The 14,930-nt window shown below is 41.1% G+C and overlaps 1 protein-coding gene across 1 annotated transcript; it reads left to right on the top strand.

Annotated features, from left to right (window-relative positions):
- Positions 1 to 2,934: 2,934 nt before the first annotated feature.
- LOC139744620 (uncharacterized) lies at positions 2,935 to 14,676 on the top strand. The gene is made up of 5 exons (XM_071655049.1): positions 2,935 to 4,147; positions 4,711 to 4,829; positions 5,903 to 6,069; positions 10,112 to 10,827; positions 13,581 to 14,676. The coding sequence occupies exons 1-5, from the start codon at positions 2,935 to 2,937 to the stop codon at positions 13,874 to 13,876; spliced, it is 2,511 nt and encodes an 836-aa protein (XP_071511150.1). The 3' UTR covers positions 13,877 to 14,676.
- Positions 14,677 to 14,930: the final 254 nt, after the last annotated feature.

Here is a 14,930-nt window from a genome sequence, read left to right as displayed (position 1 = left end):
CTATTTATCATTCTCCAATAAGCCAGTTCACGGTTAGCACTAGTCTGCTATGACCTCTCCAACCACAGACTTTGCAAAACATGGAATAGTCCTCAAGAAGAGCAGTTGAAAACAGCAATGCAGGAAGTGTTAATTTACATGTCAGTGCTGCATGAAATGCACATTCACCTGTAAATACCAATCTGCACCTGGTTTATTAACAACACAGTTGTCAAGAAGCCCTATCTAGGTTTTGAATACCTCAGTTGCAAATCCACTTCAAGAGAGGGTCTGCAATGACCTTTATCTGCACATGCTCAGATTGTAACTGTGAACTGGCTTATCGCATTGTCTAAGCAAACGTTAAACCCATGATCTTCACTAGATTCACTTACATTTCATGTGTAGGCTATATAAGTCAAACACTCGATCACGTGGAGTGAATCGAGCACTCTCTGTTTGTTATAGGTCCTATAACATTCTTATCACTACACGCCAAATCTATATTACTTGTCCGCAACAAAATAATGTACATAAAAACTTTCAATATACTTCATCATTTAATATTTTCTGCATGCATGGAGATATGCTCCTATAAGATCGGGGCGGATGAGGGAACCATACAGAGGGAAATGTTAGTGGTGGTTCTATTTTTTTTTTCATTTGATATATCGTTTTGATGAATTGCATATTCATTTGTTCTAACCAGTATAGGGCCTACTGAGTAGTTGATTTCTGTACGGGAACAATGGACATAGATTTATCAGATTTTTAAATTTTTTTTTTTAAATTTTAATTAGAGTGTTCACATACAACTAAAGACTTGTGAACACTCATAATAATAATAAAAATATTCACTTACTCTTCTGTGGTTGTAACCCATTATTTAAATAGATGAATCCCCTCTCCTAGTAGAAAAAAAGCAACAAACCAAACCAAACCAAACCAAACCAAACCAAACCAAACCAAACCAAACCAACACCCCCCCCCAAAAAAAAAAAAAAAAAATCAAAGCGTACCACCTATTACTGTAATTATACTGGAAAAAACCCCACAACAACAACAACACACCAACAACACAGAGACGATAGCATGAATGTGTAGGAGCCTAGGAGGGATGGGCTGGGTAAGGGGGAGTGGGGATACATCACCAACCCTTACCCCACTCCCTTTCGAGTCGTCTTCCATGCACGTGCAACGAAACAAAACGAGGTTGAGAAGTTTAGAATAATAAAGCGTCTGGAGGACAGACTAACCAATTCAGGTTTGACCTTCGACCTATTTTCTTCACAGTTGCCCAGTTACGACGACGCCGCTTGTCGAGCTGTCGCTGTTTTACTGCAAATATGGTATGTCAAAATTACTTATTTTATCTCGTGGATGCCATGAGAAACTCTAGCCATCCGTCGAGTCCATCTTAATTACCCCAATGAACCACCACATTCATGAAATATATTGATGTAAGCGTTTTTGGTCCTTGGTTTTCTACGAGTAGTGTGTGGTGCGACAACTGGCTGCATCGCGATGGCAATTTTGGGTTGGGCAAATAATAGTCCCGCATCTTACTTTTCCTGTAAGTCCGGACTTCCCGGATAAGGTCTACTGACGTAACGTACGTGTACCGTGACCTGTGAACCTTGAACGATACGTTTGCTGCAAATGTGTTTGCCCGGACACAAGAATAAGACTTAAGGGATTACCTGGTTCCTTTGTTAAACACTAACCATGCTAACGTTAGAATAGATCTTGAACCTTGTTGGTGAGCTGAGAAGTGAGATAATCCCTGACCCTGAAGCAGCTTTGACTAGGTCTAACGTTAGTCTCCTGAAATTTTACTAGCACGTAAATACTATTCTAGCACTTACAAGATGTAGCAGCTCTTTCCGAACTAAACACCAGACTGTGCTGAGTGTGAGTGACAGTACGTGTCAGTAGTATGATGGTGCAGTTGTAACATTGAATATTTAGGGCCTGCAATAAAAATAGTGATGTACACACTAAATCTGTACGTTACTCACTGAGCTAAATCAGTTCGGGAAACCCACTCACAAGGGGGGCCCCTCCTTATAAGTAACCCGTCCCCCTTATAAGTAACCCCGTCCCCCTTATAAGTAACCCCCGGGGCACCCCTTATAAGGAGTCTCCACGCTTTTTTGCAATGCAACGGGAAAATGAAAGGACTGCGGCAATTCGCTTGATTATGTCCATAAAGCTTCACAAGTTTCCTAGTTACTCACGAAATTTGAGCAAAATCGGTTTGAGGCATCATATCTAAAATCATGGATTTAAATGCGATGTCAAACGACCCATGCGAATGCTGAAACGCGAGCGATTACTGGCGTGAGTGTCGCCAGGCGCGGCGGCGCGGCAATGCTTGAGTGCAGACGTGGCGACTGAGTACGAAAGTCTCCGTACTCAGTCGCCACGTCTGCACTCAAGCATTGCCGCGCCGCCGCGCCTGGCGACACTCACGCCAGTAATCGCTCACATTTCAGCATTCGCATGGGTCGTTTGACATCGCATTTAAATCCACGATTTTAGATATGATGCCTTAAACCGATTTTGCTCAAATTTCGTGAGTAACTAGGAAACTTGTGAAGCTTTATGGACATAATCAAGCGAATTTCCGCAGTCCTTTCATTTTCGCGTTGCATTGCAAAAAAGCGTGGAGACTCCTTATAAGGGGTGCCTCGGGGGTTACTTATAAGGGGGACGGGGTTACTTATAAGGGGACGGGTTACTTATAAGGAGGGGCCCCCCTTGTGAGTGGGTTTCCCGAACTGAAATATATAGTAACGTTAGGCCTTAATGGAAATAATGGTTTTCATGGGAATGAGAATCAGCTGACAATTAAAAAAAAACAGAAACTAAACTGCAACATTTTTTTTCCTTTTAAATCTCTATCTGTCTTAATTCTACAAAATAGGAAACAAGGAGTAAACCCAACAGCTAGGAATGGATTTGGAAACCATAGAGGAGATAGATGATACAGGACTGGGGGAGTTCAGCCATGACAACAACAATGAAGAAGAGCTGAAGGGAGAAGAATGTCGTGAGAAAAAACAACATATTGTTGAAGATGGGACGAGAGAGAATGAAGATTCTACCATCAGAGACGAAGATGAAGATGGCAAAGAAGATCATCATGTCGGTGGTGCGGAAGAGCCTCCCGTTAACAATGGCACCAGTACTACAGAGATGCAGACAGTCTCATTTGACAATGACACAGCACCAGAGGAGGCAGGCGATGCGGGCCAGTGTCAAGTGGAGGAAACGGTGGTTCTTGATGTCAGTACTCTTGTGTATCGCGACACAAGAGGTAAATTCTGCCTCGATTTGTCAGAAGAACGCATTGTGGAGGTGCCACCGGACACGTTTGATTTAGACTTCTTGAACCACTTTGCTGTGAGCAGCATCCCATTGTATAGCATTCCAGCAGAACTCAGCTATCTGCAGCAGCTAGATACCCTCATTCTGAGAGAATGTGCCCTCGAGGAATTCCCCAGGAGCATCTGTTCACTTCCTTTGCTGGAGATCCTGGACCTGAGTGGTAATGACATCCAAGAAATCCCCACGGAAATAAGAACACTCTCCTCTCTCCAACAGATCGACCTCTCCGACAATCAGTTGATGGTGATACCGAGCGAATTCTGCTACCTGCGTGAACTTGTGTGTGTCTTCTTGTCGCAGAACAAACTTGCCACGCTGCCCACCAATGTGTCCCAGCTGCGCAACATTCAGGTGCTGGAGATGGAGAACAACCTGATGAAGTGGCTGCCCAAGCAGGTCTGCCTCCTCGACCAGCTAGTGAAACTGAGCCTCTCTGGGAACTACCTGCAGACGTTGCCTCCAGACATTGAATACCTGTTCAATCTCAGAGAGCTGCACTTGGAACGCAACAGCTTCCACTTCCTCCCCATCCAGATCTACTGGCTGCCAGAGCTAGAAGAGCTGTACCTGGGCCAGAATCCCATCCAGGAGATTTCCCCGGAGATTCAGAAGCTGGAAAAGCTGCGCGTGCTTGATCTGAACCACAACCAGCTGGACTCTTTGCCGCAAGAGGTCTCCTCACTCTCCAACTTGGTGTTCCTCAGCGTCAGCTCCAATAATCTGAGCTACCTGCCGGAAAACATGAACAGACTTTTCCAGCTGGTGGAGTTTTATGCAGGTATGAATCAACACAGAAATTGTGTGTGATTTCTACGTGTACAATTGTACATGTCTCATTCTGTCACAAAAACAAACAAACTATACCAACAGGCCAAGAAATAAAATGGACGCTGCAGAGAGCAGAGTAGAAGGAAAATATTAGTAGACCATTATGTATGTACCTGTTCAGTCATTGAGGAATCGCATAATCACATTTTACCCTTACATTTTTAGAACTAGCAAGCTTTTTCTGCTTGCTTTAAGATGGAACTGGAAATCATGTTTTCCTCATATTCAAGTCGCATATATTCGTAGTCAAACTTGCCTACGCTTGAGTGTATGATTGTACATATATGTATGCTCTGTGCGAGTTAAAACCCACAAACTCCTTTTTTTCCTGCTTTTTTTTCCTGGAGTCTAAAACCATGCCACCTTCCACTTTATTAGGCTGCATATACTGTACCAGTTGCTTCGTGCTGTCTGAATTTGCTTGACATGGAGGTAGCAAAATGTATGTGATAGCTTCTGTTATCAGTGCCAAGTCCATATTGGGTGACTTCTTTTGTTTGTGAATAATTTCAGCCAATAATCAGCTTATGACGGTGTCAGATGATATGTCGCTGCTACCGGAGCTCCAGGTGTGCGACCTCTCCTGCAACCATATCTCTGAGCTTCCCGTCGAAATTGCCAGCCTTAAACAGGTGAGATCCAGATGGTGAAAGTTCTCCTTGTTTACGAGTACTCCCACTTTTATACACCAAAATTTTCCATGAAGTTGACTATCCTACATGTACATGTAGAGTAATTTCCTCCAGGATTCATGTGAAGACTATCTTTAATTTCTTCAGCAACACAGCCTTTTCCCAGAAATCAAATTTGTGGCTAATGTGGACTTCTGACAGCACCAATTCTACAGAAGTTGTCTTGACTAAAGGCAGTGACACGTAGAACGGCACTTGAGATTAAGTGGGGGACAAAAAGATAGGGAATAAGACCTGTAATAAGAGATAATGTGAGAGTGAATGTCAGAAATAAATCCAGAATGATGTCCCATAGGCATGTAACAACTACAGCCATCTCTTTGATTTATACACTTCTTATCTGCTATGTCCATGGAAAGAAGAGGAATAAGATATACAAGTTGTATGTTTTATCTTTCTTGTATTACCTATAAAAAGAGATTTGATTTGGTCTGTTCTGAATATTGTGCTAAATCATTTGTATATATATGGTAGATAATGTTGTGATGCTCATCGTGGAGATACCGTTCCTTTTGAATTAGTGTTCAGTCACTGATATTCTAGCATGGAAAAGATAAAAGGAGTCTAATGATATATGTATCACACTCCAATGACTAAGCTGGTTCTTTTGCAGTTATCCAAATGAACCTATAGATTCTAGATTTTCATGTGTACTTTAGTGTATACCTCACAGACAGTTGAATTCTCATATTTTCATGATTTTCTTGAGTATTATATATGCATTCATATATGGTATATAATATAATGTATAATATTTGATATATGATACACATATATAATATGTGATATATAATATACACTGTATAATATATGATATATAATATATGATATATGATATATAATATATAGTATATAATATGTCATATAGTATATAATATCTAGGTATTACATGTATGTGCATTCATGAAAATGTATCAGAATCTCTTATCATTGTCATGCTTGGTAATTTGTAACATATTAAAGCTCATCAGATGTCTAGCCCGATATCTCAAACAATTGACATTCTCCTTCAGGTTGCATCGCTGTCTCTCCATGGCAACCAGATTGCCAAGTTCCCACCCGGAGCCTGCCTCCTTAGCAACTGCCAGGAGCTGTCCTGCGATGACAACCTCCTGAGCCGACTGCCAACGGAGATCAAGCATCTTGTAAATCTCCAGAGCTTGACACTCACCAACAACAGGTAACATTGCTTCTCTTTATACTCTGTGATGTATTGTGTGTCAAACTCATAAAGTGAAAGTATGAATCATAAAGATCTGCAAGAACTGTATGTGTTTTAATCTAAAAGCCAAAGAAGTGTAAATGGGAACTGGATGAATATTGTTAAAACCCTTTAAGTGCAAGGCACGGACAATGTAGCTTAGCTAGCTTGCCAAGCCTGTTCATTAGTTACAGATGTATCTTTAAGCCATGCAAACTTGACCTAGTTGTGGATTAGCAAGTACAGCAAAGTAAAGTGAAAGCATTAATTATGGAGATCTGCGAGAGCCATTTGTTTGTTAATATAAAACACACTCAGAGGTGTAAACGGTAACTGGATTGATATTGTTAAAACCAGGCACCGACAATGTAGCTTAGCTAGCTTGCCAAGCCTTTTCATTAGCATTCTGAAAGCCATGCAAACTTGACCTAGTTGTGGATTAGCAAGTACTAAGCCCACCAGGGTATAGTGGTGTCCAAAAGGAGTGATGACCATGATCACACAATAGGGATTAGAGGGATAAAGATAATCTCTACTTAGTCACAGTTACTTTCCAGACATCTGAGCCAGTCTGTGGAGAAAGCACTCTGTCTTTGAACAAAGCACAGCAAGGGTTCAGTGGTATGAGCTTGCATGCATGACTACATGCCTTTATGAATAGATGGTGCTTCATTAAATGCTCATTAAAGGCAATTTAGTTTTTATCTGCTTGTCAGCACAATGGTTAAACCAATATGGCAGCTTCCCACTCAGGAATATGCAAATGAGTGTGTGGTAGGATGGTAACTATTGATTGCTAATGTATAAACTTTGTGAGACTGTCTTGGCAAGCGAGCATTAGGGCAAGAAATGGGCTGCATAGAGTGGAATGCAAACACATTAAGCATTGGCTTATAACCGTATGATCTTCAGTGATCATGATGTGCCAAGTTCCACAATGTTCATTAGTAATCTGTAAAGGTGCATGGTCCCGGTGTAATAGTCAAATGCGTACGCGGGCGCACGGCGCAAGTTTCCTATAGAGACCTACGCTATCGACTCATCTTTAGTGTTTGCGCTATGGCCCACTTCCCCGAGTCCGAAGAAGTCTGATTCACTGTAGTCAGTGGTCGGATCACAGTTCGGCTCATGATTCGGCTGAGGGGGATGACTAGCAAACTTTTTTTGTGATGTCATAATAACAAGCGCATCCCGCACGCACCCTGGCGGCATTACTACAGACTGCGCGATGCGCAGAGAAGACAACGAAGACAAAGTTACTGAGCAACACCTACGTACTTTACTCTTGATGACAGCTCAACTTCGGTAATCTTCGTATCAATGCTAACGGTGATCGGCAGTATCATCAACAGCGCCCTCTTTACTACCGGGGCTATGCACCTTTAAGCCATGCAAATTTGACCTAGTTGTGGAATTAGCAAGTAAAGTAAAGTAAAATAAAAGTATGGGTATGAATTGCAAAGATCTGCAAGAGCCGTTTGTGTTGTAACCTAAAACACACAGAAGCGTAAATAGCAACTAGAAGGATATTGTTAAAACCAGGCACTGACAATGTAGCTTAGCTAGCTTGCCAAACCTTTTCATTAGCATTCTGTAAACCATGCAAACTTGACCTAATTGTGGATTAGCAAGTATAAGTCCACCAGGGTAGTGGTGTCAAAAGGAGTGAAGGCCATGATCACACAATAGGGATTAAAGGGATAAAGATAATCTCTACTCATTGACAGTTACTTTCCAGACATCTGAGCCAGTTGGTGGAGAAAGCACTCAGTCTTGAGTGCCAATGACTGAACAAAGTACGGCAAGGGTTCAATGGTATGGACTTGCATGCATAACTACTTGCGTGTATGAAAAGATGGTGCCTCATTAAATGCTCATTAAAGGCAATTTGGTACTTTTCATCCGCCTGTCAGCATGATGGTAAAACTAATATGGCACCTTCCCACTTTGGAATATTCAAATTAGTGTGTGGTAGGATGGTAACTGTTGATATATGAATGTATAAACTTTGTGAGCTCGTCTTGGCAAGCAAGCATTAGGGCTAGAAATGGAAATGGAATGCAAACTCATTAAGCACTGGCTTATTACCATGATCCTCAGTGACCATGATGTTAAGTAGAGTAAAATGAAAGTACGATTATGAATTGCAAATCTATCTGCAAGAGCCGTTTGTGTTGTAACCTAAAACACACAGAAGCGTAAATGGCAACTGGATGGATATTGTTCAGACCCTTAAAAGTGCCCAGGCACTGACAATGTAGCTTTGCTAGCTTGCCAAGCCTTTTTATCTTTTTAATAGCATTCTTCGAGCCATGCAAACTTGACCTAGTTGTGTATTTAGCAAGTACTATTATAAAGCCCACCAGGGTAGAGCTGTGTCCAAAAGGAGGGAAGGCCATGACCATACCACACAATAGGGATTAGAGGGATAAAGATAATCTCTACTCAGTCACAGTTACTTTCCAGACATCTGAGCCAGTCTGTGAAGAAAGCACTGTCTTGAGTGGCAATGGCTGAACAAAGTACAGCAAGGGTTCAATGGTATGGACTTACATGCATAACTACTTGCGTGTATGAAAAGATGGCGCCTCATTAAATGCTCGTTAAAGGCAATTTGGTACTTTTCATCCGCCTGTCAGCATGATGGTAAAACTAATATGGCAGCTTCCCACTTAGGAATTATATGCAAATTAGTGTGTGGTACGTAGGATGGTAACTGTTGATTACGAATGTATAAACTTTGTGAGCCCGTCTTGGCAAGCAAGCATTAGGGCTAGAAATGGGCTGCATAGAATGGAATGCAGACTCATTAGGCACTGGCTTATTACCATGATCCTCCGTGATCATGATGTGCACAGTTCTTTAAGTACCACAATGTTCATTAGTAATCTTTAAGCCATGCAACGTTGTGGATTAGCAAGTTAAGTAAGGTAAAATGAAAGTACGATATGAATTGCAAAGATCTGCAAGAGCCGTTTGTGTTGTAACCTAAAACACACAGAAGTGTAAATGGCAACTGGATGTATAAGTGCCCAGGCACCGACAGTGTAGCTTTAATTGATAGCTTGACAAGCCTTCTCATTAAGATTCTTTAAGTCATGCAAACTTAACCTAGTTGTGGATTATCAAGTACTGTACTATAATGAAGCCCACCAGGGTAGAGCTACATGTATGTCCAAAAGGAGTGAAACCCATGATTACACAATAGGGATCAGAGGGATAAAGATAATCTCTACTCCTTGACAGTTACTTTTCAGACATCTGAGCCAGAGTCAGTTGAGAAAGCACTCCTCTCGAGTGCCAATGGCTGAACAAAGTACAGCAAGGGTTCAGTGGTATGGGCTTGCGTGCATGACTACACACGTTCACAAAAAGATGGCGCATCATCAAATGCTCATTAAAGACCATTTACTTTTCATCTGCCACTCAGCAAGACATAAAACTCGATATGGCAGCTTCCCACTTAGGAATATGCAAATGAGTGTGTGGTAGGATGGTAACTGTTGATTAGGAATCTATGAGGCTGTTTTGGCAAATAAGCAAACAAGCATACCAGGGCAAGAAATGGGCTGCATAGAGTGGAATGCAAACACATTAAGCACTGGTTTACCATGACCCTTAGTGATCATGATGTGTTTACTTCTTTAAGTACCACATTGTAACATACCCTGGTATCTAAAAGCCATGTGATGATTGTGGTGACTGTCTATTCACTTCAGTTCAATTCAAATGAAATTTTATTTCTATTAACACATGTTTGTTATTGATACCGATTCAAAGTAAACAAAAGGTCCTATGTATTACAAAAAAAAAATGCATGTTATTGAACTAATTGTCATTTCTCCTGTCCTTAACTCTTCTTTGATGGGACACTAACACTGTACTTGCTCATGACTTTCTCTGCGTATAATGTCTCCACTTTGGCTAAGATGACTTGTGTACTGCGGTGGTATCTCTGTTTTATTTAAGACCACTTTCTCTGTGAGGTTATTTTCTCTATCAATGCATCTTTTCAATACAGGCTGGATCATTTCCCGAAAGAAATTTGCGATCTCCGCACACTTCAGTTCCTGGATCTCAGCCGAAACAAGATCACATCCGTCCCCACAGCCATACGAAGGCTTAACAACCTTCAGAAGTTGATTCTGAATGACAATGCTTTTCCCTCCATTGCCCCCGAGCTGTGCTCTCTCGTGAACTTGCGCTCGCTGAGCATGTCCGACAACCAGCTGACGGAGATCTGTGAAGAAGTCTGCAAACTGAAGCGGCTGGCGGCGCTGGACCTCTCCAACAACCAATTCCAAGTCTTTCCTCCGGAGGTCTGGACGATACCCCGCTTGAAAGTGCTGCACTACATCCAGGAGAAAGGCATCAAGGCCACTTTCCTGCAACCGGCCCTCCACTATTGCTCAGATCTGGAAGAGCTCTACATCCAGCACAACCTCTTGTCTGAGCTGCCGGTCACCATCCAGGCCCTCAGCAACCTCCGGGTGTTCTCTGCCTTCGACAACCGCCTCGAGAGCCTTCCGGAGGTCTTCTGTGAGCTGCGGCGGCTGGAGGTGCTGAAGCTGGACGGGAACCACCTCAAGTCCCTCCCGCTGCACTTTGAGCAGCTGCAGAGCTTGAAGGAACTATGCCTGGATGAGAACCCCCTGGCCTACCCACCCTGTGAAGTCTGTGAGGGTGGCGCCATGGACCCCATCACTAGCTTCTTGCAGAAGGCTGCAGAACGTGAGGGTAAGTTGACTATGAGGGGATTGCCCATTTCTTTCTTAACCCTGTCTGTGCTTTTAGTATTGATTGGCACAGAAAACCCTATAGCATTGTACACATTGTCCAAAGTCCTTGCTACAGAAAGGGTTAAACAGCAGAGTTGGGACTGGCTCATTTTACCCATGAAGATAAAATCCATGCACTGTATTCATTTGTGATTTACTGTCAAAAAAAGAGTCAACAACAATAAAAGCTACAGTAGAATGAATGATACAGTCAATGAAAGCAAAGATTATCAAATCGTGGGGGGGGGGGGGGTGGAGACTTTATCCTTGTTTTTCTCTGTACAAATGTACAATATCGAAATTTCAGAGCTTGGGTATTTGTTCTAGATATAAAGTTCATCGTGTCACTGCTGGCAACCAGGGATGGCCTGGTGGTACACGTAGTGTTGCTGCCTAGAAAACAGTACATGACATGGTCGAATTCCGCTGGTTCCAATATTTTTCTGACATGTTTGTTAAATTGTAGATCAGCAGTTGCAATCTTACAATTTACATTTGTACAGAGGGAGACAAATGATTTTATCCTTCATAAAGAATGATTTGGTCATGTTTTTAGAAAGATCTTACATATCTGTCATAATCACACTATGATGCAATAAGACAGGACAATGATACAGAAGTTGAATTGTTAGGAAGTAAAGATGTTGCAGGATTAGTGCTTGCTGTTTGATTCAGTAACAAATATTATCTCCGCTAATTGTTCAATTGAAACCACTTGAGGCAATTTGTTGTGCAGGATACATCTTCTTGAGTTTATGTCTGCATCAATTCGAAAAGTTTTTATGGCAAAAAGTGGGAGGCTTGTGAGGCTATAAAATCCTTCTAATTTTCCTACATGTGACTTTGGTTGGTTTCACATTTCTCAGAAGTTATAAGAAACTTCAAAGTAATGCTAACTTTTGTATTGTTTGTCAATTTCTTAATGGAATGGTTCATGCTTGTGAGCTTCTTCTGTGATGATAATAGTGACTAATGACTGCATGCAGTGTTGTAATTTACCCTGTGTTTCAATGCTTTTGGCAAGAGTGATGAAGAATGCAATTAAAAGTGAAAGTACAACATGTATACGTACTGCAGAGATGCATCATTGTTGAATATAGCACACAAGTGTTATTTGAATACACCATCACAGCCAGGGAGTGGTCCGTGCACATACGTTATGAGCAAAGTTTCTGTCTGGATATTTTTGTGCATGGGTTTTCATATATGGCGTGAAATATGGTGCCACACCTTGTGTTTTTCCTGGGCAGACAGGGTATAGTCAATGGCAAACTGAAAAGGGAGTCACTCCATGACCTTTGCCAATTTAAACTCCCTTCTTGTTCTAAGCAAAGAGTTACAATGTAGGTTGCAGTGTGGGGTAATAGCCTTTTTAATGCCTTGCATTGCTATAAAACTTTAGGGCAATGAAACCCAATGTACAGTGTATGTGTGGATTTAATGTAGCAATGAAGTGGAATACATCAGTGAAAGTTTTGGAAAATCTGACAATCTGTTGAAAAGCTATGAATTTTCACAGTTTGATGCTGTAATCACTGGATGAGAAGACTATAACATTGTGACATCACATCTGCTATGAAAAACAATATGAAGAAAATATAAAGAAAAGCCAACATATTTTCACTTTTCTAGCATAGTAAAAGAGCACTTGACTATAATACCTATTTGTATTTCAGAAAACATGGGCAATGATGTTACCCTTAACATGCATGTATGTCAGTAACAAGTCAAGGGAATGTGTACTTTTCATAAGATTGAAATTTTGTGGAATTCTCTCTATAATTTCACAATAAACAGTATGTCACAAAATGTATAGTATTCTCATCCAGCAATGGCAGCATCAAAATGTTCAAAATTAAAACTTTTCAAGTGATTGACCAATTTTCCTCGAATTTTTGCGGATGTGTTCCACTAGTACTTCTGCAGTCACTCAAACCATGTGTTGTCCATTCACCTTTAACACCTCATTCAAATCACAAATTACATTGTACATGATATTAAAGTAAGCCTGGATCTGAAGGATTGTTATATAATTATACAACTGTGCAACTTTGGAATTTCCTCCCAATACTATCAGAACTATTAGACTATTGCAAGCCTAACTACGTACAATTGTACCTTTAAATCATAATTGAGCTCTTGCATGTTCAGAAGTGCTCTCTGATGTCATTGAAACTCCATTAAATGGTTCTTCATCATGATTAAAGCCACATTATTATCTGTACTTAATCAAAACTTACTTTCATTTCTCTATAAGTGATGGATGCTGATTTGTGCTATGGTTAATCATGTTCTTGTATCATGACATTTGTTTGGTTCATATAAATCAATATTTTACGGTATAACTTCAGTGCTTTATTATTGACAGGCACATTTATTTTTTTCTTAAAGTATGAAGTGCATTGTAGAAGCATACTAGGTTATCATTACGTACAGCCTTGGTGTTAAACAGTCCAATAAATTTATAAAAGTATAACTTTTGATGGTGCTACTTCTTTCATTTTGCAATTTTTATGTCTTGTGTGACACCAAACAGAATAATTATGTTGATAAGGAGAGAAATATAGTGTAGTCGGCATGTAGATGTATCTATAATCATAATCCAATCAAGTTTAAGGGATAAATGTGAATTGCGAAGATGGACCTGTTGACAACAATGAAGTTAAAACCTTGATGATACAATATGTATCATTTTACTGTTTGTTCCAACAGAGGCACTACTTGGAAAGATGTTTGACTGCGTCGCTGCCAATATCCGTGAGAGGGAGGCACATGACCTGATGCGGGTCTTTCGCTTTCCGCGCGACGACATGACCAAGATGGAGAGACAACACAGAGGGAGCCCTCCGGATGCCCTGACAATGTCTGTGCTGAAGCGCTGGCGAGAGGAGAGAGGCAGGAAGGCGTCACCAGACGAGCTGATTCGCTACGTGCGGTTGATCGACATGCCGGTGGTAGCCAGCAGACTGAAGGGCATGCGCGTGGACTCTCAAATTCACCGGCTCTGAGGTACGAGGAGCGTCGAAGCCAATCTCGTAGCGATCTCAAGAATTTTTCGACTTGACGTCCCGCTGAGCGGGGAGCTGTGAATCGTCTGCTGACATTTTGCATCAGCGGAGAAAAGGATGGCACAAACATGGGTCTGTAGCCAAAGAATCGCTTCCTCACTCATACTGTGTGTTTCTGTTTAGCTGATGAACAACAGTCTTTCATGACATACAGCTGAAATGGAAGATGAGAAAATATTCATCTCTAATTTCACTCCATCAGTGTATGCTATCATGTACATCCTTGTGAAATTTCCCCTGAGCACACTCATTTACACGTAGCTCTGACTGATGAGTAGAGTTTGTGTGCAAATTCAATGAACTGTGCTGAATGAAAATAAACACTGTTACAATATTTCTCCACACAGCTTGGACCTGATAGAAAGAGCTTTACATCATATTCTTAGAAGCAACTGTCATGCATGCATGCTTCAGGGAGTGGGCTGTGCACTACAGGGGTGCCCTCAACACACAGAGTATTGCGTGCATCAGGCTGTCAATTCTGGGGTTGCAGAGAAAGCAGACTCTTCCCAATCTGTTGCTTGTAACACACCATGCTCTGATTCACCAAGTTGAAATTCCATACCTCAAACTCATTCAAGTTCAAGTTCAAGTTGATTTATTTCACTTCCAACAAACAAATAAGAAATACAAAGAAACGCTCATATACACAGACGTCATGAAATCAGTACCACAATGCGATGAACAGAATAACATTGTAAGAAAAATATAGGTAAATTATCAACAGAGATACAAATAACTGTTACGTCACTGTGGTGAATGCATACACAATATTGCTGGAAATGGAGGGGACTGCAAAAAAGCAGAGCTTGTAGAATGCAGTCCCCTCATACTCATACATGTAGATTCCTTCCATACTGAGATAAGTTCTTATATTGGACTTGTCACAATGATATCCTGCTAAAGTCACCAAAAATATATGTAGGAGCGTATATGAATAAATAAAGCTGAGAAATAGCAAGATTTGGTATTGTTTTTTTAAAGCAACATTTTA

This window comes from Diadema antillarum, unplaced genomic scaffold (genome assembly GCF_040938485.1).
Source record: "Diadema antillarum isolate AM-2024a unplaced genomic scaffold, OU_Dant_1.0 seq00001197_RagTag, whole genome shotgun sequence".
Taxonomy (NCBI): Eukaryota; Metazoa; Echinodermata; class Echinoidea; order Diadematoida; family Diadematidae; genus Diadema; species Diadema antillarum.
Note: the sequence above shows the minus strand (reverse complement) of the source record. Positions and strands in the feature narration are given on the sequence as shown.

Coding starts and splice junctions, on each gene's coding strand:
- LOC139744620 (XM_071655049.1), top strand. CDS start 2,935: ATGGATTTGGAAACCATAGAGGAGATAGATGATACAGGACTGGGGGAG. Junction 4,830..5,902: donor AAATTGCCAGCCTTAAACAG/GTGAGATCCAGA, acceptor ATTCTCCTTCAG/GTTGCATCGCTGTCTCTCCA. Junction 6,070..10,111: donor TTGACACTCACCAACAACAG/GTAACATTGCTT, acceptor TTTTCAATACAG/GCTGGATCATTTCCCGAAAG.